Source organism: Macaca nemestrina, chromosome 8 (assembly GCF_043159975.1).
Source record: "Macaca nemestrina isolate mMacNem1 chromosome 8, mMacNem.hap1, whole genome shotgun sequence".
NCBI lineage: Eukaryota > Metazoa > Chordata > Mammalia > Primates > Cercopithecidae > Macaca > Macaca nemestrina.
The window spans coordinates 80,680,708-80,704,733 of record NC_092132.1 but is presented as its reverse complement, the minus strand read 5'-3'; the positions used below and the strand labels follow the sequence as shown (position 1 = coordinate 80,704,733).

Sequence of the window (24,026 nt, the reverse complement as noted above, 5' to 3'; positions counted from 1 at the left end):
CGGCAGGGAAACTCTGTTCCCTTTCCGTGAGGTTTTATTTGGGTTAAATTCTACCAATTTTTCTAAATTACTCGTCTTAACAAATCCAGGAGACTGTTTCTTAACTATTGCAAAATTATCAAGTATACTAGAATGTGTGTGTGAATTTTCCTTCTTTCTCTACTCCACTTTTCTCTAATTTGGGCAGTACAGAAATATAGATTAGAGAGCTCTGAAAGAGAAATGAATGGGTTGGGAAGGTTAGACTGCAGAGGAAAAGAGGATTTGGCAGTTATTAATCCTCACCACCCCCAACCCCACTACATATATGATGGATAAGGCTCACAAGTCACCATCATGCTTTGGGAGTTGGCTTTAATTATGCACAATGCGTTATTCTCCTTCTCAGCTTGGGAAAGAGTTAATTCTTTCCCAAAGACCATAGTTGCCCTTGTCTCCTCAACCTGATTCAGAGATGCAATAAAATATGAAGCAAATTTATGGTCTGTTTCAAGCATTTTATTGCTGTATTTTTAAATTCTTATATGCACATATAAGAACTATGATCTGTGAATAATTTGAAATGCTATAGAAGAATGATACATTTTAGATAAAACATAACTATATCTTTATATAATTGTCTGAGATTAAAATAAAAAAGAAAAATAGATTTCTAATGTGGACCAAACTGAAAAACTAATGACAGCCATAAACTGCTAACCAACCATAAATTAACATCTTCATCAAATGCTAAAATGGTATCAGTGGTTATATAAAGCAATTATTATTTCTCCTTATAAGTTTTAGAATAAAGTTCAGAGATATTTAAAGGATCCGTTATTTACAAATGTTTCTCAATCTTAAAGATTTCATTTTTTTTATTAGGAGGATGGTTGCATCTCAAATCTCCTGTTAATAGAGGTGTTTAGAGATGAGAATTTAAATTTAAACATAAAAATGTTTCATGGCCTAACCTCATTTTATACATTTATCTTGCTCTGGCAATTACTGAAGAACTTGCGGTAAGCATTTCTCTGTTACATATCCTTATCCACTTTCAGAAAACAGATAAACAATTCCCGATTATGAGAGAGACTCAGTTTTTGTACCTAACTAGTCAAAATAATTAATCATGCATTAAGTAAGTACAGCTACATTTGCCATGTGCAGTCTATTTCTGCAGTAGTGCTATGGTCAAAATTCAGATGCCAGGCTGACTGAGCTGCTGCTCTCCATCTAAGATTTTGATGAAAGGAAATGATTTTTCTAAGCAGGCCTCCACAGAAATGTGAAGAGTTGGGAAAGAAGAAATGATATCTCTCTATTAAATGTCTGATGTATTGGGAAGCAGGGTCAGTTAATATCTGCGTCTAAATAACTTACTTTAATTTCCTTTGGAGAAGCATCAGGCATACATCTCTTTAAAGTGCAGATTTCTTAAGAGAGTGAAGTTAAGTAAAATCTGTAATTATTCAACAAAGTAAGCTCCTTTAAAAGTTTACAAAATTATGGTTTATGAAAGCAAAACAATTATTTGGCCTATGGAAGATGTGGGTAGCTCACATACTCAAACTATTCCTGCTACTCTGTTGGATTTACAGCATGTTGTCCTGTGGAGTAGTTGATGTGGATGACTATCCTCAAAGATCAAGAATTAACTAAGATCTTGAACTGGTGAAGTTCTAGGACCACTCCTTAATTTAATTTTCTGCAAGCATTGTTTAGTCCGAGTACCTCCTTCTTGAAAAATAAAAACTATGTTTGTAACTTTCCTTTAAGTCTAAACTTAGTTCAAAATAAAAAGTTTTTTAAAAATAAATGTGTAATTGCTCAGCACGAAGGAAGAACTACCACATGTATAGTTTTCACTTATAAAAATTTCAGTGATTACAAATACTTTTAACGGTATTCCATTTGATAAACAAAACAAATACATTTATAAAACTTTAAATAAACTCATTAGTCCTTGGAATTATGGAATTGAAGTAATTTCATTCAAACCTTAATTTTAATATAAAAGACAAAAGCATTTATTAAAAACTTTGGTATCAGGCAATAATGACACAGATTTTTTGTTAACTATGATGGCTAGTTCTTAGAAATAAAAGTTATATATAGTAAATATTCTCTTGCACACAAATAAGAATCTCCAACTAATATGTTTCATGTTTAGAAATGTTTCAATTTGACTCAATGATGAATCATTAGACAGTGATACCTTTACCTGTTATTTCCATTCCTCTAGTTTCTCCTATGAGCACAGTTTGCTGTAAGGGAAGTAAAATGCTTCATGATTATATCTCTGAACATTTACTTTTGGTGTAGTCTGTGATATATCGTGTCTCTCCTTATAAAAGTAATTAATTAACAACAAACAATTAACAGTAAACAGTATCAAACACTTTTCAAAGAACACAGCACAGCCATTGTTTTTTTTTTTTTTTATCCTGAAAAGAAAATACACATTATTATTCACATGATCATTGCTAATTCTGGAAAGTTCTGCAAATTTTTATAAGTGTTTTCTAGAATAAAGTTGAAAGCAAAAGATAATTATTTCACAGGTTACCTATTTAGTGACATAATTTATCCCAGTTGGTAAATAAACAATACTGAGCTGACTAGTTCAAATGAACAGGAACACCTTCTAGCCGACTTCTCAGTCTCAGGCCAGTTCCTATAAAATGTTAGTGACTCACACCAGTGTCTCTGAGAAAAGCCCAGTGTCCCAGTAAAATACTGTATATAGAGTTACTAAAAACCCACATTTCATTTTCATCACCAGCATTCTGTAGTATATGCTTTATTTACAATTTATTTTAGTTTTATGAACAAATAGAATACTGTCCAAATATTACTCAGCTTTATTCATTATCTGTGGTAAAGTGAAGAGATCTGCTGATGACAAAGATTATATCTACTGAAAAACTCTCTCCCATTTATTGTGCTTATACTTCTGTCCACACTAATAGTGATTATTAAGAATTGTAACCTAGCAAGGTCAGCCTGCCTAGAATAAACATTTAAAAACTTAGTGATATTTTTTGAGTTTGTTATTTTACAAATAAATAATAAGTTAAAATATATTGAAACATACTCTGAAATAGTTAGTGTACTTTCAGGAGAGTATCAGATGATAAGAATACATGTGTATGGGGGCAGAAAATGGAGATGAGGAGATATTCAGAGAGCAAAATTATTTTCCAAATAATTTTCTTTTGTAATCAAATCTTCTGTTACCCAACATGTTCCTAGCAGGACAATAAAGAGACACAATCAGTCATCCTTGCTTTGAAAGTTAATTTATTAAATTTTTGTTGTACATAAAAGAACATTAAGTATTAGACTTGCAAAGTACTTGCATTTCTTACCTGACATCTTTTAGGACAATTTGATTCATCGTAAATCCACATATATGTCATTTTAAAATCAAAGATAATATTAAACAAATAATTTCAGAAAATTGTTTTAATAATATACAGCACTCCTCTTTCTAAAAATATTTTAAAACATAAGTATTGACAAATTATTACTTATATTAAATTGTGTAGAGTTTTTCATGTATTAAATTTATCTTACTCTAGCAAGTAGTATAAACAAACATTTAAGCCAAAAAGTTCAAACATCAATGATCATTGATTTAGATAAACAAATGAAGTAGAGTAATAATTACTTTAGATAAATACTAAAGAGTTTTATGTGATCATTCATTATAATTTAAAATAGTGCTACAATGTCATCTTGGCTTGCTAACTTTTTCTTGAGTATGTTAAATGAATATCTAATTATGCAATGCAAGTAAATAATAGTTTGCAAGATTGGCAAATTTAACAGGTTAAAAAGTGCACATTCTAAGGGCATGTAATTCTTGTTCACATAATTTTTGCCATTCTTTTATACTAGGATCAAAACCTAGATAAATTTTGTGCTTTGATCTTCGAACAGTTTTAAACTTCTACTGTTAAGTTAGAAGTTGCTTGCAGAAAGTGTTACCCAAATTATTTTTTATGATAAAATAAGCATTAAAAAATGTAGCTTTTCAGTATGGAAACTCCTTTGCCTTAGTCTTGTGACCCAAAACTTAATTATAAAATGAAGATGAAATAAGGAAGTATGCTAGGAAAGCCAAAACAAAGCAGATAAAAGTTTTCTTCTAGGTTGCTTATAAGCATTGCTGATTTAGTGACAGGTAGCTTTTTCTTAATTGCTTCAGGGCTTTAGTTTCTGCTAACTGAGCATTTCATTACTGTTGGTCATTGATATAAAACAATATCTTGGGTATTAATTATTTATTTCTTTTAATTCAAAACTTAGGTGAAGCTATAAAAATGAAAAGATGGGGCGCGGTGGCTCATGTCTATAATCCCAGCACTTTGGGAGTCCCAGGCGGGCGGATCACCTGAGATCAGGAGTTCAAGACCAGCCTGATCAATATGGTGTACCCTCGTCTCAGCTAAAAATACAAAAATTGGCCGGGTGTAGTGGGGTGCCTGTAGTCCCAGCTACTCAGAAGGCTGAGACAAGAGACTTGCTTGAACCTAGGAGGTGGAGGTTGCAGTGAGCTGAGACCATGCCACTGGACTCCAGCCTGGGTGACAGAGCAAGACTCCATCTAAAAAAAAAAAAAAAAGGGATTTTACAATATACAATACAGTTTTAAAATATTCTGGAGCCTCAATGACTATATTTGGTTTTAATTATCATGTTATCAAAATACCTGTTGTATATATTTTTATTGTGTATAATTATACATAGTGATTTCTTATTACAGACCATTACTTTCATGGAAGGCTAGTTAGAACTAGTGATAAATCAGAATTTTAAAATAGTTTTAAAGAGATGAATTTATCACTTACAACTGCATTTATAATAAATTGGTTTCCTATGTGTTGTTTTCCCTAACAAATAGTATGTTCTTGAAGGGGAAGGGCAATCCAGTGTCTAGCATCAATCATATCTAGAACAGAGAAAATGCTCAATAAATGTTTGGTTGAATAAATGAATAATGAATTAACAAATGACTATAAAAAACGATTCCCTTTAACAATACATAAGAGCAATTTTTTAAAGGCACAACATTGTTTAAGTATCTTCATTACATTTTGCATTGGTATATTGCATTATCCCATAAATCCATACATGTTACTGTGTTTAATCCTTATAATGAACCCTGATGTCAAAGGGCCTTATTATTTTTATTTTTCAAATGAGGACATTGAAGCACTGAGAGGGAAATTGTTTAATAATAAGCCAGTTATGTCGCAGCCAGAATCTGCATCTTTTAACTGATTTATCCAGGACATTTTTTTTTCTATTTGTAAACACTATTTAGTTACTGGATTTAAGACTGTCACAAGACTCTCAATGTTTTGTTTTGGTTCTACTATTCATTCCTTTTATATAGTCTTTTCTCAACCATTTCATTTATTCTTACTTTACATTTCTAAATTCCTGTACACATCTCCAATTATAAAATAAGCAGAAATCGGAATGGAATAATTTCCTGTGTTCTCTGTGCCTTAACATCACAAAAGTGTACCACTAAGTTGAATTTAAAAATATGGTAGAACTTCCACTTCAGGCAACATGGCAAACTAGACATCCAAGTACAAAAAGGACAGACTATGCTTTGTGGTGGACTAAAGCGTAGGGCCCAGGGTGTGTGTATGTGTGTGTGTGTGTGTGTGTGTGTGTAAAATCCAAGGCCTTTGCATAAAGCCAAGAACTTGCAGAGACAACATACTTAGTAGGTGAACTAGAAAGAAACTTTGCTCCACAGAGAAAACTGTCAGTATATTTGCCCGTCTCAATCTTAGCTCTATGTAAAAATAAACAAATGAACCCCCAAATATGTCTTCTTTCTATTCCTAATAATAGGGTTATATTCTACCTGATTTAGGGCTAGAAACCACAATACTCGCCACTCCCAGATAATCAAGCTGAAATTTTAAGGTGATTTGAGTTTGGTAGTAGTATCAGCAGTCTGACAAATGCAAATACAAATTCTCTCTTGAGAAATGAACTTTAAATCTAGGTGTAAAGATTTTTCAGAGATAAAATTCCAAAGAACATGGGCTCAGTAAACAAGCCATCCCAGGTAACAGAGACAGAAAAACACATAAACTACAGAATTAGATCCACAAAACACCAACGATTTGGAAATATCAGATACAGAATCTAAAATGTTTGCTTCATGCAGTTAAAGAAATGAAAAAGGATGTTGAGTTTATAACAAAGGTACAAGATATTATAAAAAATAACCAGCATATATGAAGAACAAAAGGGAATTCTAAAACTGAAAAATGTAATCATTGAACTTAGCAAACTCAGTGGAATGGAAAACGTGAAGGTTGACAAGCTGGAGGCTGACACTCTGACTCAAAATCAACCTTGGTGACTCTACAGAATGGAGAGGATTGGATGGCTCTGAGGATAGGATGTAACAAATTTAGAACATCTGAGGGAGAATTAAAGTTATCATGGAATAAATGTGTGTGTGTGTGTGTGTGTGTGTGTGTATGGGTGGGGCTTGGGGACAAGGCTTTTAGCAGCCCAGGGCTGAGATGGTTAGGCACAGTAGTGTGAGGATAGGTGACAGAAGAGCTTTTAAGTTCTGCTTTGGCCTTTCTCCCACAACAACTGTCCCACTGACAGTGTCCATCACTGGGTAACTAGATTATCAAAACAAAATGTGTGCACATTATGGAATGCTATGCAGCAGGTAGAAGCAATAGATTAAATATAATTGTATACTATGTATATGCTACAGAAATATGAATATATCTTTAAAATCACAGCACTTCATAAGAAAATTTGGAAGGATAAAACTTGCAGAAAATAGGTACTCAATATATATTACATGAAAACAGACACATACCAAGACATACATCAAACATATTAGAATATTTGCCTATGATATTAGGAAAGGATATGAAAGTGGGTATTAGGGACAAAACAGAAAAAGTAAATAAAGCCAGAGGGGCCTTGTTAGAACCAACTATAATTGTGTATCATGAACTAAAGAGTATAAGCAGAATGATCACTCAACTCTATGAACCTGAAGTTAAAGCCAAAAGAAGGAAAAAACAAATTCAATGGATGAGTTGGACAGAAGATTAGACACACTGTTCAAAGAAGAAACTGGAAGAGACATCTAAAGAAATTATGTGGAGCCTAAGTTGTAGATACAAAGTGTGGTGAGAAAAGATCAAAGGATGTAGGTAGAGTGAGGGGACCTAATATACAGTGGGAGAACAGTAATATTCACAGAGAGAATGGCTGAGAAGATTCCATACTTGATGGGAGACACCCATGCTCAGACTCAAGAAGCAGCAGGACATGCAAGCATGAGAAACAGAAAGAAACTAAGAACATCAAAGGCAAAGAGGACACGTTAAAGTAGCCAGAGAGAAGAGACAGACTACCTATTGAGTAATTAAACTCACTAACGGCTATCCTCCCAGTAACAAGAATGGATGCCTTAAGAACGGGCAATATCTTCAAAGTGTTGTGAGGAAATAACTGTCAATCTGGATTTGTGCATCCAGCAAAACCATCTTTCAAGAATGAGAGTAAAAATAAAGACACCCTCAATCAAGCAAAAATAGAATTTGCACCAGCAGACCTTCACTGAAGGAACATTCAGAACATGTACTTCAGGAAGGATAAAATACATACTATACTATCTTATTTACTAAATAAATATTTTGTAAATATTGTCAGTTTCCTTTTCTCAAAACAGTAGCAAATTTCTGAAATATTAGAAATTCCAATTAATGAAGCATGAATTAACTGAACTTTATTACCTGCCTTGCCTGCTTATATATTGCATCACCATTTATGTCAGATGCCATTCATATGGTACTCTGATATCAGAATCTTTGAATCACTGGGCTTGGTGGTACATGCCTGTAGTTCAGGTTCCCAAGGGACCAAGGCGGGAGGATCACTTCAGCTCAGGATTTGAGACCAGCCTGGGCAACACAGTCAGATACTGTCTCAATTGAAAAAAAAAATCTTTGAATTATTCACACCACAATGCTGCATGTGTCATATGAAATTACACTGCATAACATGATGTTGTAATTCAAAATAGAACACATGAACTCCAAATCCAAAAGGTGAGACATCAAAACCAAATACTACATCTAGCTTCTCAGTTTATATACATGGAAGTATTTAGGAAAGGATTAATTGCAATGTTTGCATAACCTTTATAGTTTATACTAAAGCCAAATGCTATAATCAATGCCGTAGTTATTTCAACATTTGCTCCCATAATAAACCTAATACTAATGTCTAGGGCAATTTCTGAATATATAATAGGTTCTGTGTTTTCTTATACATTAAATCTTATCAGTATCTAACTTGGACATGAAAGGTCTTAAATGACAAGAAATTTTGTTCTATCGAGCCATAGTATACAAAGTAATGAGGAACATTTAAGCATGATTAAATACTGAAGTGAAGTTGAAGCATTTAGTCTACTAAAAAACTCATTTAACGCACACATATCCTGGAAATATAGGTATTATTGATATTATACTTGAAGGGAACATTTTCATCCAGTGCAAGTCACGGAAATTTAATTTCCTTCCTCTGTGAGAATTTGGACTTTGTTACACTGTGTCCATTTCCAGCACAATTTTCTAGTAGTTCGAAGTGTAATTTTACATATTAGAGAATAATTTGAGTGACTTAAATTCCACAGTGCCCAGTCTATTCGTGTGAAGGTACACTTATTATAACACGTAAAAATCACAAGGAGAAACTAAAAAAATAACCACAACCCTGTTTTGAGCTTACCCTTAAGTTCATTTTGATGTCCATTTTCATGCTACCATCCTGTTTTATATTATGATAGGCTTTGTGACTAAGGACAAACTGGACTGATATCAGATCAAATAGAAATTAACACTTTTTAAACAAATAAAGCAATTACATTGGCAGAAATTAAAAAGAAATAGATGAGCTTAGGATGTTTCGGGTAATTTCGATAGATTTGTTTTCTGTCCTTTTAGCTTCTCTAAGATTTCACTTTGTATCTAAATAAAACATCAGAATCTGGATACTGAATACCAAACAACAAGCGGTTGTAGTTTAGTCCTATGGGTTTATCATCAATTATTTCTAAATCGAAGTAAGTTAAAAGTATAACCAACAACTGCTTTAATTCCATAAGTGCAAAAAATCGGCCTGGACATTTGCTGGTTCCAGTTCCAAATGGCATTAGGTAACACTTCAGCTTTTTCCCTCTTTTGAAAAAGGTGGTTTTCTTCTTACCATCTTCTATAAAACGATCATATCTAAACTCCTGTAAAGAAGAATACAGTGCTAAATTAACATTTTACATGAGATAGTTTGAGTTCAAGTCCACAAAGTTGCTAGCTCTCTCTGCCTGTCTTAAAAAGCTCCTTTTAATCAGGTGAACAGCAGAAAAAGTTGACTGGGTGCAAATTAAGTATGAACTTTCAAAAAACTCAAGTATTACTAGGAAATTACTTCCGCCATGTCAAAGTGAAATATGAAAAAGCTGTATGACTTTTTTTCTCCGCTTGTATTTTTCTCCTAAGCTGAGCTTCCCAAGTATAGTGTCAATATCTCTATTTTTGCTCCCTAAGGTGCGTCCTGACATACGCGCACTTGATTATACCAATGTTGGATAGAAGAAAAGGGCTCCGGTGAGACCGCCATTGTTACCCGCGTCTGATGAATCCTAACTAGCCACAAGAGGTGCCTAACTGTGGATTCCTAATTTGAGTTTCTCTTATCCCTTCCCCACCAGCTACTGATAGATGAAAACTATTAGTTTAGGATCCAGTGCTGATGTTTGGAATAAACAAATATAAAATAATAAGATTCAGGTAAAACACTAGAGAGGAGCTAAGCCACAAAATCAATGTTTGTTTTTTGATGTTGTAGTTAATTTCTTTCATGAAAGTTCTATTAAAATCAGCTCTTTTTGGGTTTACTGTAGGGTGGCAGGTGTTTCTGATGTGTTTTCATAAATAAGTTATATTACTTTGTTACAGGAAATCATGGGACTGCTTTACTTACGGTGTTGGGCCTGCCCTCTTAATTTTGCCTTGCTGCCAAAGGGTTATGGTTCAACTCTCACTTGAATTTCTTAGAGGGGACTGAGTGACCTTATTTAAGCCTATGGTGAATTAAGCCATTGATTAAATTAATGTCTGTGGCTTGCATGGAAACGACCAAGTATTTCCTGTAGTTGGTGCTCATTAACATTAGACTTGCTCATATACAACTTTGATATGAACTACATGAAGTCAAATGCAAAAAAGTAGGTCAGATCCAAAGCATTTCAGGTTAAGGTGAAAACCTTGCAATATGTGGATAGATTCTGAATTCATCACAAATGATTTAATTTTCTCACTCAAAGCCAGTGTTGTTAAGGACAGTGAACCATTTCCTTTAAAAGTATTGGGTTTGTCCTTATTTATGTAGAATACTTATTTTGAAGAGTAGTTGAGCTTAGAAAAATTCTAAGTAGTTCCCATTTCCTTCCGACTTGCAAGTGGATGCAATGATAATGGCAAAATTTATCTGCATTTTTATAACTGCTCAATTCCTGATAAATATTTTGAGCCCTTTAAAATGCGTATTTCACCATAGTTCTGGGATGTATCCAAACAGTATCTAATCAATGCTCAATGAACAAGGACACCCTTTGTTGACATACAGGGTCACTGGAGATAGAGTTACTAAATATAACTCTCTCCTGGTGAACTTCTTCCATTCCTGGGACTCAGGCCTGCTTGCCTGAGCTTAGTCCTGCTGCTTCCTCCTTCATGCTGACCAATCTGAGGAGATTGGCCCTCTATCCAAGAGCTCCCTGCCTAACCCAAATCAGTTTAAGTGAGCTTTGCTATGATATGATTTGTTAGGAAGCCTCTCACTGTAGCCCCACTAGTTAAGCCAGCAAATGCAAAATGAAAACTTAGCTTGGATTATGACTTTTTAGTGTCTTGATATCATACATAAGCTAGAAATCACCGTGGTTTTCAGGTTCCTCTTTGTGAAAATGAATGTGCTAACCTCCGAGAGGCCCATGGTCAACACATGATGCAGGAGTGCTCCTAACCCATGACCTTCAGCTAGTGTTTATATTCAGTGCCCTCAAATTTCTACTCAACGAGTAACACCATCCCTCTAGTTTCCATGACATTCTATTCAATTTTCTCATAGTAAACATCTTAGAAATTCCTATTCGGTTGTTTATTTTATGAAACTAAAATGGAAATGGCCGCTGTCTTTAGCTCTGTGACCACCACCAAGTTCAAAGGGCGCAGGAGCATAAATATATTTTTGAATTAAAATTTATTTGCAATTTGCCCTATTGCCTAGGCATGGAAAACCTAAGCAAGAACCAATGTTAAGAAGGGCCTGTGTCAGCTGCTAGGGATATAGTTTTGTTTTAGCTGAAAAGGGAGCGGGTATAATAATTTCACCACTGAGATTCTGGGGTCACAGTGACACAGAACAAACATACAGGAAGCTCAAGATGTATCCATTCATTTGGAAAAACTTAATCTTGGAATTCATCGAGCTGATTGAAATTCTTTACAGCGACCATAATAAGCATGGTGCTTCACAATTAAAGATAGTCAATTAAATGGATAAGAATAGAAAAATCACAAGAGAAGGTATAAGACACAGAAGTTCCCCATTGTTCCTCTAATGATAGTTGCAGTTGACTCCTCAACATTGTTCTTCTGGATAAAATGTGTCTAGGCACTAATCTTGGTAATCGCACTGTTCGGGTCTCTGACTGGTTTGGGATAGAATTGTGAAACAATCTGGTCAGTGCTACAAGGGAAAATCTATCGGGACATCTAGGAGAAGTCCCCTTTTTGTGAAGAAAATAAAACAAAAAGAAATGGTTGATTACCTTTCCTCCTCTGGACCTCATCATGTGTGACTATGATGTCTGGAACTGCTACCAAGCTAAAGACAGAGCTAACCTTCAGGAGATGGTAGAGCCTAGGAGTTTGGAGCTATCACATTTTCTTATTTATCTCTGTATGTGTAAAGCCTTCAACACAATGCTATTCCCATAGTAGAGGTTCCATATATGTTTGTTGAATTAATGAATAAATACATGAGAAAAAAGTATATTTTAAAACCATTTTCAAGCTTTTGAAGAAAACATAGATATTGAATGAGTAAATAAATATGTAGAGTATGATGAGTTGATGAATATTCAGTGTTTACAAATAGTAGAAAATTGCATAATATTGAAGCGCTAGAAATCAAGTTTGGATAGAGGACACAATTTTCTGGATAGAGAAAAGATTTTGGTATTCGTGACAAAGGAAGATTGCATAACACCCTAATTTGTGTTCTCCAAATACTATGTTTAGTTCAGTTCAACAGATTTTTTTGGAGCACTTCCTGTATGTAAAGCATTGAAGTTACAAGGCATAAAACATGGTCTTGCTGAAGTAGGTGACACACAATAGGATCATGTCTTGAATCCACTCAATTCATAATTTTGGGTATGGGAATATAAATTAGACAAAAGATATGATTTTCTTATAATAAAAAAAAGTCAGTGTTTTGAATGGATGGCTAAGGGGCTACACTGTTGCCCCTGGAGGCAAGATGGCAGAGTACAGAAGTCCCTTTTTATCTTCATGACTTGGGTTCAAATTGGCAGTGTGCTGCAGACAGTTTGACCAGCTTGTCAGAGTGTGCACATCTCTTCCTGACTCTGTGTTTAGGGTCTTCACATTAGTAACATGAAATTGGCCAAGGGGGTAGTTTATACCATGAAAATTGACAAACACTACAAATCAGGGCTCAGAGCCCTGGTTTACCAGCACACTGATAGTTCCAATGTGGTAAGTAGAATTGTGAATTTGTTGGTATGGCAAAAACCTTTTCTCAATAGGAAGCACCTGACTATGAGAAATTAGCTATGTGAGTCCCTATACAGCAAGCTTGTAGGGGAAGGGGCCTTTTTATTTCTTTATCACTCACTATACCCATCAAAGTGATTTCTAGATAGTAAATAATTGATATGTGTTTGTTTCCTTTAAGTCTACTAGTTGCACAATCTCTATTCCATTTGGCAATACAGATAAAAAATTATTGAGAGTACCTCCTCATCTGTCATGTCATACTAAGAACAGTGGCAATAATCAAAATAATAATTGGTACCACAATTCTTTTAGTGATTTAGAATTTTTTCAAGGGCTTTCAAATTTTTTAATCATTTTATTATCTCTACAACTCTAAGAAGTAGATAGGGCAGAATTGCATTAGGTTAAACAAAGAAGATCTTTCATCTTCAGAGCTTTTGGGGGATCTTCCAAAGGCTTTGGAATTACATTGTTATTTCACCATGTTTCTTTACCTACATGGTTATATAATGCATTGCCACCTTAAATGTCTGATCTTTTCTCCCTATGAGCCCCACAATGTCACCACGTCTCCCTTTATCCCTCAGCACCTCTGGACCTAGGAAAGCCAATGAACAGATTTAGATTTGGTCTTCTCTATGGAGCTTCTATATAGCTCCAGTTCTGTATCTTGTGTGGCTGAAAAGAAATCATCACTATTTACTACTGAGCCACCTGAATGGCTAACATTACAATAAGTTAAGCAACCAATATTCAGGGAAAGAATAATTCCTAATATACAGGGTACATGTTGGCAGCTTATAGGCTCAATTGAGTCCCAAAACACCTTTTATTTATCCCATATTGTATTTTAAACTTCATTTTTCCAAATATTTAAAAATTCAGAACTTCACCCAAAAGTCTATTTTTTCAGGTTCTTTTAAATAAAAAATCAAAATGACTTCACCAAACTAGGTCTAAATGCTTGCAAGAGCTGAAGGCTAGTTCAGAAGTAGCCAGCGGTCCTATTTAGATGTCTCCTGGCATCTCCTTTTGCCACAGTACTTAACACTCCCAATACTATTGCTATATTTATACACAAATCACTTCTTTATTTGATCTATTTAGGCCCAGTACATATGTTAATGTGCAATATCTGTCCTGATTTAAAATTATAACTGAAGCATATTTTCACTTTAAGTACATTTATCTATCCAAGCATCCCCTTATTTATTCAACTTATGTGTACAGCCTCCTGTGTGCTAGACACTGATAATACAGAGATGGGAATGACATAGTCCTTCCTCTTCTAGAGCTTACAGCATATGGAAGCAAGGACAAGTAAATAAATAATTGCAAAATACTGTGTGTTATACCCCACAACAAGGGTACACACAGGCCACAGTGTGAGCAATGGCAAATTCTCTGAGGAATGAGGTGGAAATCAGGCACACTGTCAACGAAGAGGTGATTAGGTGATTCCTGTGGAGTAATCTGGAGCCTGCTGGGTGCACAAATAAGAAGGGGCATTCCAGGAATAGGGAGATGCAGATCCAATAGCTCTCAAGTATGATGGAAGACCATGGCCTGTCTTTGGAATGCCAAATTTTAGAGTCTTTTGGAGCTTGGAAATTCTGAAACCATGCCTTGTTGGGCTGGGAGAATCTATGTTCTGCTGAGGCTTTTGTCTCTCTGTCTTCCAGGAATAATTATCCCTGTATCTGCCTTCCTTATATTTTTGGCCTAACACCTATTGCCTGTAATCAACATCTGAGGCTTGGTTTTCTCATTCAAGGTGTGTTGGATACAAAAGGCAGGTAGTGATGAATGTGTCTCTGATGAGCTCCTGAACCATGCTCTCAGCAACAAATGGCTCATGGTAGACTTTTCTAGAACTATCTCCTTTTCTTTACTGTCAGTATATGGTGGCTTGGGATGGGCATCTATTTTAAGGACATCTATAGCATCTACTTATTGCCATATGAAGTTGTTAAGAAACAAAGGAATAATCGATATGTCTGAGAGTGGTAGTCACTCAGAAAATGTTTATAGAATGAATAAGACCTTCCCAAATTCTATAAAACTGGTTCTGAGCTATATCATTTTTTTTCTGTGCCAGGAATTATCAGCATTCTCCAACTAATTTCAAGGAAACAATGTGTGACAATAAATTAGCTAGTTTATTTTAAAATTAGTCAGGCATAATTGGCTAATGTTAAATCTAGTAAATAATGGAAAGCGTTCATCAACTCAAGTTAAAGCTACTCTAACGATGCTAAATCAGTATTCACAATATTGCAATTTTGTTCTGCCACAGATTTTGTATGAGGCAAGCCCTTCTGATTACTATTTGATTTATTATGTAAAGTCTGGGCATTGCTATTGAGTATTCCAAAAGAAAAAAATATAAATTAGCATACTTTTGATTTTTAACTTTTAGTTTTAAGTTCCTAAAAGTCTAAATCAAGGTATTTTCCATCATGAGGGTAGGAAATAAGAGGAGTCCAAAGCATAGTGATATAAAGACAGCAGTAATCTGGTAAACATTTATTGTTTCTTGATAACACTAATGTTAATTTTACCATCATGATATGAATAATAAACTTAATGACTAGTGGAATAATCACATAATGAAAATAGTAAGTTGAAGTTAAATAAATGCATAATTGTAGATAAAAATAAAAATTAAAAATATTTTCCAGATATTGGATATTGGCTATTCATTTGCCCTGTTTATTGAATATCCATTTATGTATATAATTTTGTCCTCCGATATTTACAAAAGTGGAGATAAAGCTTGTTGTTTGCAGAATGTTCCTTCACTTGCTAATACTCTACAACCTATTTGTTATTGTCATTCACACAATGCCCCCTCCTTCTGAAACACACAGAAACTACATGTACACTCCCCCACACTTAAGTCATTCACCTTTGCTGCTGAAATAAATGCAAATTTTCTAATTGTATTTGAATCTGCTCTCTTCTTGTTAATTTTCAAAATTCAACAACATTGTAATTCAGCCTGGATGCAAAACATCTAACTTAGCAACTAGATTTAGAGGTGGTCCACCTATGAATTGCTCAAAAAGAGCAGCAAAGCTTCCCTTTGAAAAAAAGGCATTTTACACACAAAAACTGCTGCAGCAACATTACTTCCTGAAAAACACAGGCAGAATAGAATTGCATTCAATTTGCATGCAGGTGGTGAATCTCTGAAGTGGTATTAAGGGATGAACCAGGGTGGATTAATTTCCAGTCTTTGATATTCATTAACTCCAGCTTCAGAAAAAAACACAAGGAGATGACACAATTACCCTCAGAGCTTCACCCATGAGCAGCAGCTTTACAATCTCAAAGTTCATAATGCCATACTAATTGATCAAGAAGGGGCACATACCTTTTGTAAGAGGTGGAAAAGTATATGGGCTTAACTACAGCAATGATACTATCTGACTTTGGAACAGTCAACCTCACTTTGGAAACACTTAGCAAAATAGTTATCATCATTTATTCTCTAAGCCACCTTAGCTAGCCCTCCATGGTTTTCAGTAATTCTCCACCAAGCAAAATACAATTTTGGCCAAAATGTAATAGTGGCCAAGGCGCAATGTCCATTTCATTTGAAGCAACTAGCATTTAGTCTCATCGCTATATTTCTCTTTATAGATCATGAAACCTTTCAAAGATATCCTTAGGGAACACTTTAGTAAAGAGGAAAGCTTTCTTATCAGGAGGAAAAACAGAAGCCATCAAGCTGTCTGTTTCCTCTTCTGGAACAAAGTGGCAAAAGGAAGAGAGAGGGATGGAAGAGGAATGTGCCTGCAGGATCTAAGAAGTAGCAGTTATAGGCTTGATGTTTACTTACCTCTGGAGCTTCAAAGATTTCAGGGTCACCATGTAGGATTGGAGGAAAGATGGCTACCAAGTCTCCCTTTCGCACACAGTAGTCCCCGGTCTCTGCACTGAGAGTCAAATCCTCCTCAACAAAACGAATGGTGGTTGAATATGAAGACAGTCGTAAAGCTTCAAAAATGGTGCTTTCTGAAGGAAAAAAAAAATGATAGCTTATTAAGATAGGGCTGTTCCTGAAAAGTGCTCTCAGTTTGCAATAAAAGCTCATGCTAATAGCGTTGATTGAAAAGGATACTGTTTCTTCATCACATACATTGAGCACCAAGAGGGAGCCAAGGGTGGCTTTGCACAGGATGTGAGCAGGGGCGGTGGTCTGGTTCCAGCAAGGCTTAGGGGCATCTTACAGGTAGAAGGCATCAGTGTTGTACCTGGGCAGAAAGTCATTAAGATTTTGTAGGAGAGGATGATCCTGCTAGAGAGGAATGTTGTGTTATGGGTATACATGTTTGAAATTAAAACCATATCCCAGTTAAAATACACAGCTGGTGAGTCATTCCACAAACCTTTAGAACTCTGATGCTTTAAAGCGAGGCTTAGCCATTTAATAACCACTTAGGCAGTTAATAGTAAAGTAATTGTAGTAGTGCTTTCTGAGACAGCTTAACACTTAATTTCTTTTATGCTAGCTGTAAATAAAATGTGAGTCAACATTTGCTGGATAATTTTAAAAAGGAAAACATTTTTAGAGGATTCAGAAGAAAACCACATTTTCCTCAGCATCCAGGGAGAATAACAGGCACCATCATATCCTGGAAGATTCCAGAAGCCGAATGTCCTTGCTTTCCCAATGGCCTTCACCTTTTGCTCCTAGCACGACAGATTTTATGGCTAATTTCCGGCAATTTATCCTGGCAGTTTGAGGAGGAATTCCTTTGGGAATAATATGCATAATTTGCATAAATCATTCTGATAGCATGCATATCAGCGTGTAGCTCCTGTCTAGGTCTGCATCTCTCCCTTCATAATCAAAACTGACTATGTTTCCACCAGCGTGAATGGGTCCTAGAATATAAAGCTTGATTCTCTCTAATCAGCAATGTGAAAAAAAAGCCCCAAATGGAGTTTTTTCCCCCTTCACATGATAACAAATGGTCGTGTTTATGACTTGCAATTTAGAAATCACACACACACACACACACACACACACACACACACACACACACAGAGCCCAGTTTCTCAGTGTTCGGTAAAGCTCTGAAACACAGAGTACTCAATTATTAGATTATTAAAGGCAGGCCCATCCGTGAGGGCTTGCATCAGCCAAAAATAAATGTTATTTCAGTAAAATTTAAATCTATGCACAGCCTGCATAAGGCTATCAAGTAGCTTTGGGTGCTTTCTCCCAGGAGGTTTTTCCTTAAGCATGCATTTGTCTAAAGAAATGAGGCTGCGGTCAGCTTTGTGTGGCCAGTGTGGTGATTCAATGTGACGTACAGTGAGGCAGTACATATTCTCTTGGACTGCCTTCGTTATTATAATCAGGCAGAGTCAAATCGGTTTGTTGGTGATGAGGCCAGAAAAGAACTTTGGTTTTGGAGCATGGGGTCTACTGCAGATAGCCACAAGGCACCTGACACGATGGATTTCAGCTGGCAGGGCACTAAGGACCAACGTTTCTGTGGTGAAAAGCAAGGGTCGGCCTCCCATGTACTGCTGCTGGCTCTGTTGGAGCAACAATAGCACAGCATCATTTTAGCTTGTGGTGTGAAATGGTAGCTGACATATGTAGCAATGCTGTTCACCCAAGTCCAGTAGGGGTGTGGGAAGAAGAAACACAAAAGCAAAATAATTGTGGGATGGCTGCTGTGACAGAGCAGGCATGTAACAGTCCGAATAACATGGTCAAATCTGATTGGCTGATGTGCTCTCGGGAAGCATGGCAGCTTGCGCCCACCGCAGTATCACAAATGACAATTGGGCAAGCATATCTTATGTAGAAGTTAATCACAATAATGGAGCGCAAAGTGTGGCTTAGCGGTCAGATCGTAAGTGACAAATCTGTTTTACCTTCCAGTACCAGTTATGTGTGCGAGATGAGGTTGGCTCTCGCTCTGAGCGATCATGCCGATAATCATTAGACGACAAAAGTAATGAGTTGCGTTATTATCAACAATGGAGAGTAGAGCTTACATGGCTCTGCAGAATAACATCCAGACACAAAAGCCAGCAGCTTTTCCACCAGCCCCAGTACAAATGCAGGCAGAGCTATACGTTGAGAAGAATGACAACTGCACAATAAAAAAAATTGCAGCCTCTACTTGTAGTTGTCATAGTTGAGCAGACACCAGCCAGTGCCACTGACAGACCAGCTGGGCCCTGGGAGGACTTCCATGCTGCACCAGGAGGTACAGTAAATTATCCTGCACGGTAGAGCAACATCTGTTTCTGTGCTAGTGCCGAACAAACAAGGCAATTTAAAGCATACCAAGGGATAACCAAGCAACAAATGAACATGACCCTCATTTTTTCCCCCTTCTCACACATGAGGTGCTAAACTTCTTTGTGCAAGCACTCCATGAAAGAGAAGCCAGGTTTTTATTTGATAAGGTGTTGTCAGAGAGATTTTACATGTTTCCAAAATGGAAAGAAAAAGCTTATAGTATTGTTATTCTTAGAATCTTCCCCCTTCTATCTTAATTTCTTTTATACCAAAGCTAGCACTCAGTTCTCAATTCGCTCTAGAATTAAAAAAAAAAACTTTCCATATACTTATAAATATTCAGTCTTTAAACCTAATTTGCTATACTTAGTTCACATGCCTTCAAGCATTTGTCTTCCAATTTCCACTGAATAAATGCGTACTAATGAGAACTAGAGCAAGCTGCTGAGGCAAAGCTGGGTGACTTGGGTCTGGCCTGCCACCAGCTTGTGATAGGCGGGCAAATTGAGTTAAAATGAAAAGTCTTGTCAGCTGAAATTCAACATGGTAGCCAAACAGCAAGCTGTCAATCATCCAGCCAAAACAGGGGACTGCAGGTAATAAAAGGTCATTGTGAGTCATTAATGCACTTGGCTTTCACATGGAAGTTAATTTTAATTAAAGAAGATCTCTATCTGTAAATGTTTTATAAAACTTATTGTGTATAATGGATTGTTAATTTATACTAACATTTAGCAGGTAATAGGACTCTAATTATTAGAATGCATTGTCGAAAAATGGCCATCAAGAACGCAAATATTTTGAGATAAAATTTACACCAGGCACTGCAAGGTGCCAACAACTGCAACTGTGATTAAGATAAGGCTGCCTGTGAGTTGTTAAGAACTGAGCTTTACTGACCAGTATACACTAGGAAATTGGATTACAAAATTCCCTCTACGATCTCACAATTCAGAGCATGCACTACATTCTTCACCTGGCTAGGGAAGACTTCTTTCTCTTTTCAGAATACAAAACTATTTTGGTTAAGTATCCCTTCTAAGTGAGATGCCAAGGAATGTCTTGAGCTAAAATCTTTTACAACACAACTGTGAAGGAAAATAACAAATAAAAAATTATGGTTAAAAAAGGCATATACATGTTCTCTTTTGCTCTCAGTTCTCAATTCTGGCTCTAATAAGGGACGGATGATTCTCATTTGCAGATTTAAAGCACTAAAGCAGCTCATGACAATCAATAATGCATGTTACAATGCAAAAACAAATAAGCATATCTGGGTTTCTGCCTCACACTTAGGCCCTGTCTGTATATGTGGAATGAATGTACTGTGACATGGCCAGGCTGTTAATATGGGTCATCTTAATGATTGGTGCAGGCTGGCATGCCATTTGATTAGCCATGGTGATCAGAGGATAGCAGCAATGGATGGAGTGAAATGAACAGCCAGGCCGTGCTGCAGTCACTGGGGCTGAACACTGGGTGATCTTAAAGAGAAGGTGGTTGTAAAAGGGGGAGAGGGGTTGGATATGGAGGTGGTGTGCTCTGGAAGGTGTGATGGAATGGAGTGAAGCTCATGATGTGTGTGTGTGAGTGTGTGTGTGTGCATTTCTACATAACTATCTTCAAGACAGTTGAGAAGTTAAATAAGAAATTGTGATAATCATATAATTTGAGGCGAAATAATTAATCTTTGGCTCAACAATTGTATATCTTAAGTAAGATTAAAAATAAATCTGAATTGGTACAAATGCCTATCTTCACTCTGCATCTCAGACACAGTCTTTGGTTCACAGATAAAATACAGACATGTAAATTCAGCGTTCATATATTCCATAAATGTTTATTAAGGCCCAACTCTGCTCGGAGCACTGAGCCACTGTTGCTGGTGTGAAAAAGGAACATAGCACATGGACTTGGACTTCATGGACAATGCAATCTAGGTACTTCAAAGTTGGAAGATACATATAAACAGGAATGCTCCAGAGATCCTACTGAAGATATTGCACAGTTGCTTTTATTTATTTATTTAATTCACAAATAAAAATTGGATATATTTATGGTGTACAACTTGATGTTTGGAAATACACATACATTCTGGAATGGTTAAGTCAAATAATTAACATATGCAATTACCTCACATACTGATCAGTTATTTGTGGTGAGAACACTTAAAATCTACTCCTTTGGTAATTTGATACTACACATTTTCTAACTGGATAACTCCAATGGTAGCATTCAGAAAGTCCATTTTAGTAGAAAGCTAGTTTTCATATTGAAGTGAAATTTTCCTCCTTTTAATTTCCACCCTTTATAAAACACACAGGCCAAAAAAGTCTAATCATTCTTCCACATAACAACACTTTCAAAGTATGTAAAGCCAACTATCATGCCATTTTCTAATTGTGTGTCAGAGATGATACATTGTTTAGCCTTTGCCATACTGGATGAATTCAACTAGTCAATCTGCCTCTTAAGACTTGGCACAACCAGGTGTGTACTATTTTAGTTGGAAAAGTAGAGAATTATTAATTTCTGTCCCTAGACACCATGCTTCTATTACTATTTCCTGCTAGCAGAGGAGCAACAGATTTTTGAAATAATATCACTATTGTTTTAAATTTTCTGATATCCCAGAGATTATCAGCAACCCTGGATGCGCATTAGAATCACCTGGGATTGTGTAAAAAAATAAATGCCCCATTCCAGTCTAATGGAATCAGAACCACTGTATTAACTAAAACCTTTCAATTAGAGGCTTTGAATCTTGGCTGCACATTAGAATCACCTAGGGAGCTTTTAAAGCCATCAGCCTGCACCCCAGACCAATGCAATCAGAATCTCTAAGGGTAGGGCAAGGTATGCAAAGTGTTTAAAGCCTCCCAGGTGGTTCTAATGAGCAATCAAGGCTGAGAACTATTGCTGTAAACCCTTTTCTGCTGAGTCACATTTCTCATCCTATTCTTACAAAGTTGATATTTAGATCTAAATACAATAATTTGCATTTTCATTAAAGTTGTTTTTCAATCCTTTCACATTCTGTTTCCAGCATTCATTATATTATCCAACCACCTTAGCTTTGTGCTGAGCTGAAAATCCTATGAACATCAAAATCATTATTTTTCACTTTTTAACTGCTGTTTCCTTATATTAGATAGAAAATTTTCACTATTTACATCCCTGAGTTTCTGATGTACCTCTTTGTAGAATATCCTTCCCTCACTTCCTCCAGTTAGAAGTTCCTAAAGTTATATCTTCTGTAAATCCTCATCAGAAGAGAGGATGTTGTTAAACTTCACTATTGTCTGAATTATGTAAACTTTTAAATTTTCAAATATACAATTATTTTATAATATTCAAATGAGCTTTTTCAAAATAACACCCATAATCTTTATAAATATACCACACTAATGTAAAATGTTCATAAGGGAAACTGTGGGAGGGGGTATACAGGAATGCTCTCTATTATGTTTGTAATTTTTCTATAAATCTGAAACTATTCTAAAATAAAAAGTTCACTTATATTAAAAAAAATACACACAAGATTCTAATGTGAACCTCTAGCTCTACCCTTATCCTTAAACCCAACTGCATTTGAGAATCAGTAATACATATCTTATAAAAAATAGTGGTCAAGGTCTCCAGTCCATTTCTAGAGCATTTTTTTCTGAGGTGACAGTCATTATAGGTAGGCATTAAAGTTAGATCTGGCATCAACTTCTGGTTCTGCCACTATCTAGCTGTATGACTTGCGTTAGTTAAGTCATGTTTCTGAATCTCATTATTCAATAATTGAATAAAAATACTTGACAATTAAATAACCTAATATACATAAAACAACACAGTGGCAGGCACATATTCAAATAATTATTAATATTATCATTCATAATATCTTATCTTGAAGCTAAAAATTCAGCCAACTGTATGATCCTCTGGCCCATGCTGCCTGGTCTTGCCCACATGCACATCATGCCTGACTTTGTAGAACTGAGATACAAAGAATTCCTCTCCCCTGTCAGCTGGGATAATGAAAAAAGATCTCAAGGGCTCTGGTATCCGACAGACCTGAGGGGAAAAGCATGGGTATGGTCAGAAAACCTGAGTTAAAGACCTGCCTTTCTCCTTTATCACCTCCATGATCTTAGATGAGGTATTTAGCACCCTGAGAATTTTCTCATCTGTAAAAGCGACGAAATAATAGCTGTCACTGTCCTCCAGAGTATCCTGGTGATGATGACATGAAACAATGTCTATAAGATTACTTTGGAATATTGAAATCGTTAATATATTTAACATGGATTGTATCTAATGAGCATTATTATTTGTTATTAAAGGACCTTAGTATTTTCCTTTCTGTATTCCCGTCCCACACCAACTACTCACAATTGGCTTCAAATCTTTCATCAAATTTCGATGTGGACTCACTGCAAGCTCACACTTCTAGAGTTATAATTTATAATATTCTTTTTAAAAAAGTATTACAGATTTTGCCCAGTTCCAGTTTTAAGGCATCTCCCTTTACTTTAATATCCCACAACTGGACCATGTTTGCAACTTTTCTCAATTTGAGAATATGTCACTGAACAACATTAGGTGTCTGCAATTCACCTGAGCCATGTGACAGTTTTAATATACCTTGACATTCTAGAGTATGTTTGCTCTTTTCACCGGTGAGTCATCAAAAGAGCGCTCCTATGAGGTAAGGTAGACTTGAGCATGATGTTCATAAATAATTGCAAATGAAGAAAACAATATAAACTACATAGGGACATCGCAGAGGTTAAATGTCATTTGGTGATAACAACAGATAACATTTATTGAGCCTATACCGTGTACCATTATACTAAGTTATTTATCTGTTATTCAAATAAACCATTAAGAAGTGGTATTCATCAAGG

At 35.8% G+C, this 24,026-nt stretch overlaps 1 protein-coding gene across 3 annotated transcripts in view; it reads right to left on the bottom strand.

The window, feature by feature from the left end:
• Positions 1 to 3,251: 3,251 nt before the first annotated feature.
• Positions 3,252 to 24,026, bottom strand: part of CYP7B1 (cytochrome P450 family 7 subfamily B member 1) — a 202,667-nt gene continuing 181,892 nt past the window's right edge. For all 3 annotated transcript variants that reach the window (XM_011742219.3, XM_071068172.1, XM_071068173.1), the window contains 2 exons: positions 16,705 to 16,880; positions 3,252 to 9,292 (listed from right to left, as the gene is read on the bottom strand). In XM_011742219.3, the coding sequence (XP_011740521.2) occupies positions 9,005 to 9,292; positions 16,705 to 16,880 (464 nt within the window). In that variant the 3' untranslated portion in view covers positions 3,252 to 9,004. The remainder of the gene's footprint in view (positions 9,293 to 16,704; positions 16,881 to 24,026) is intronic.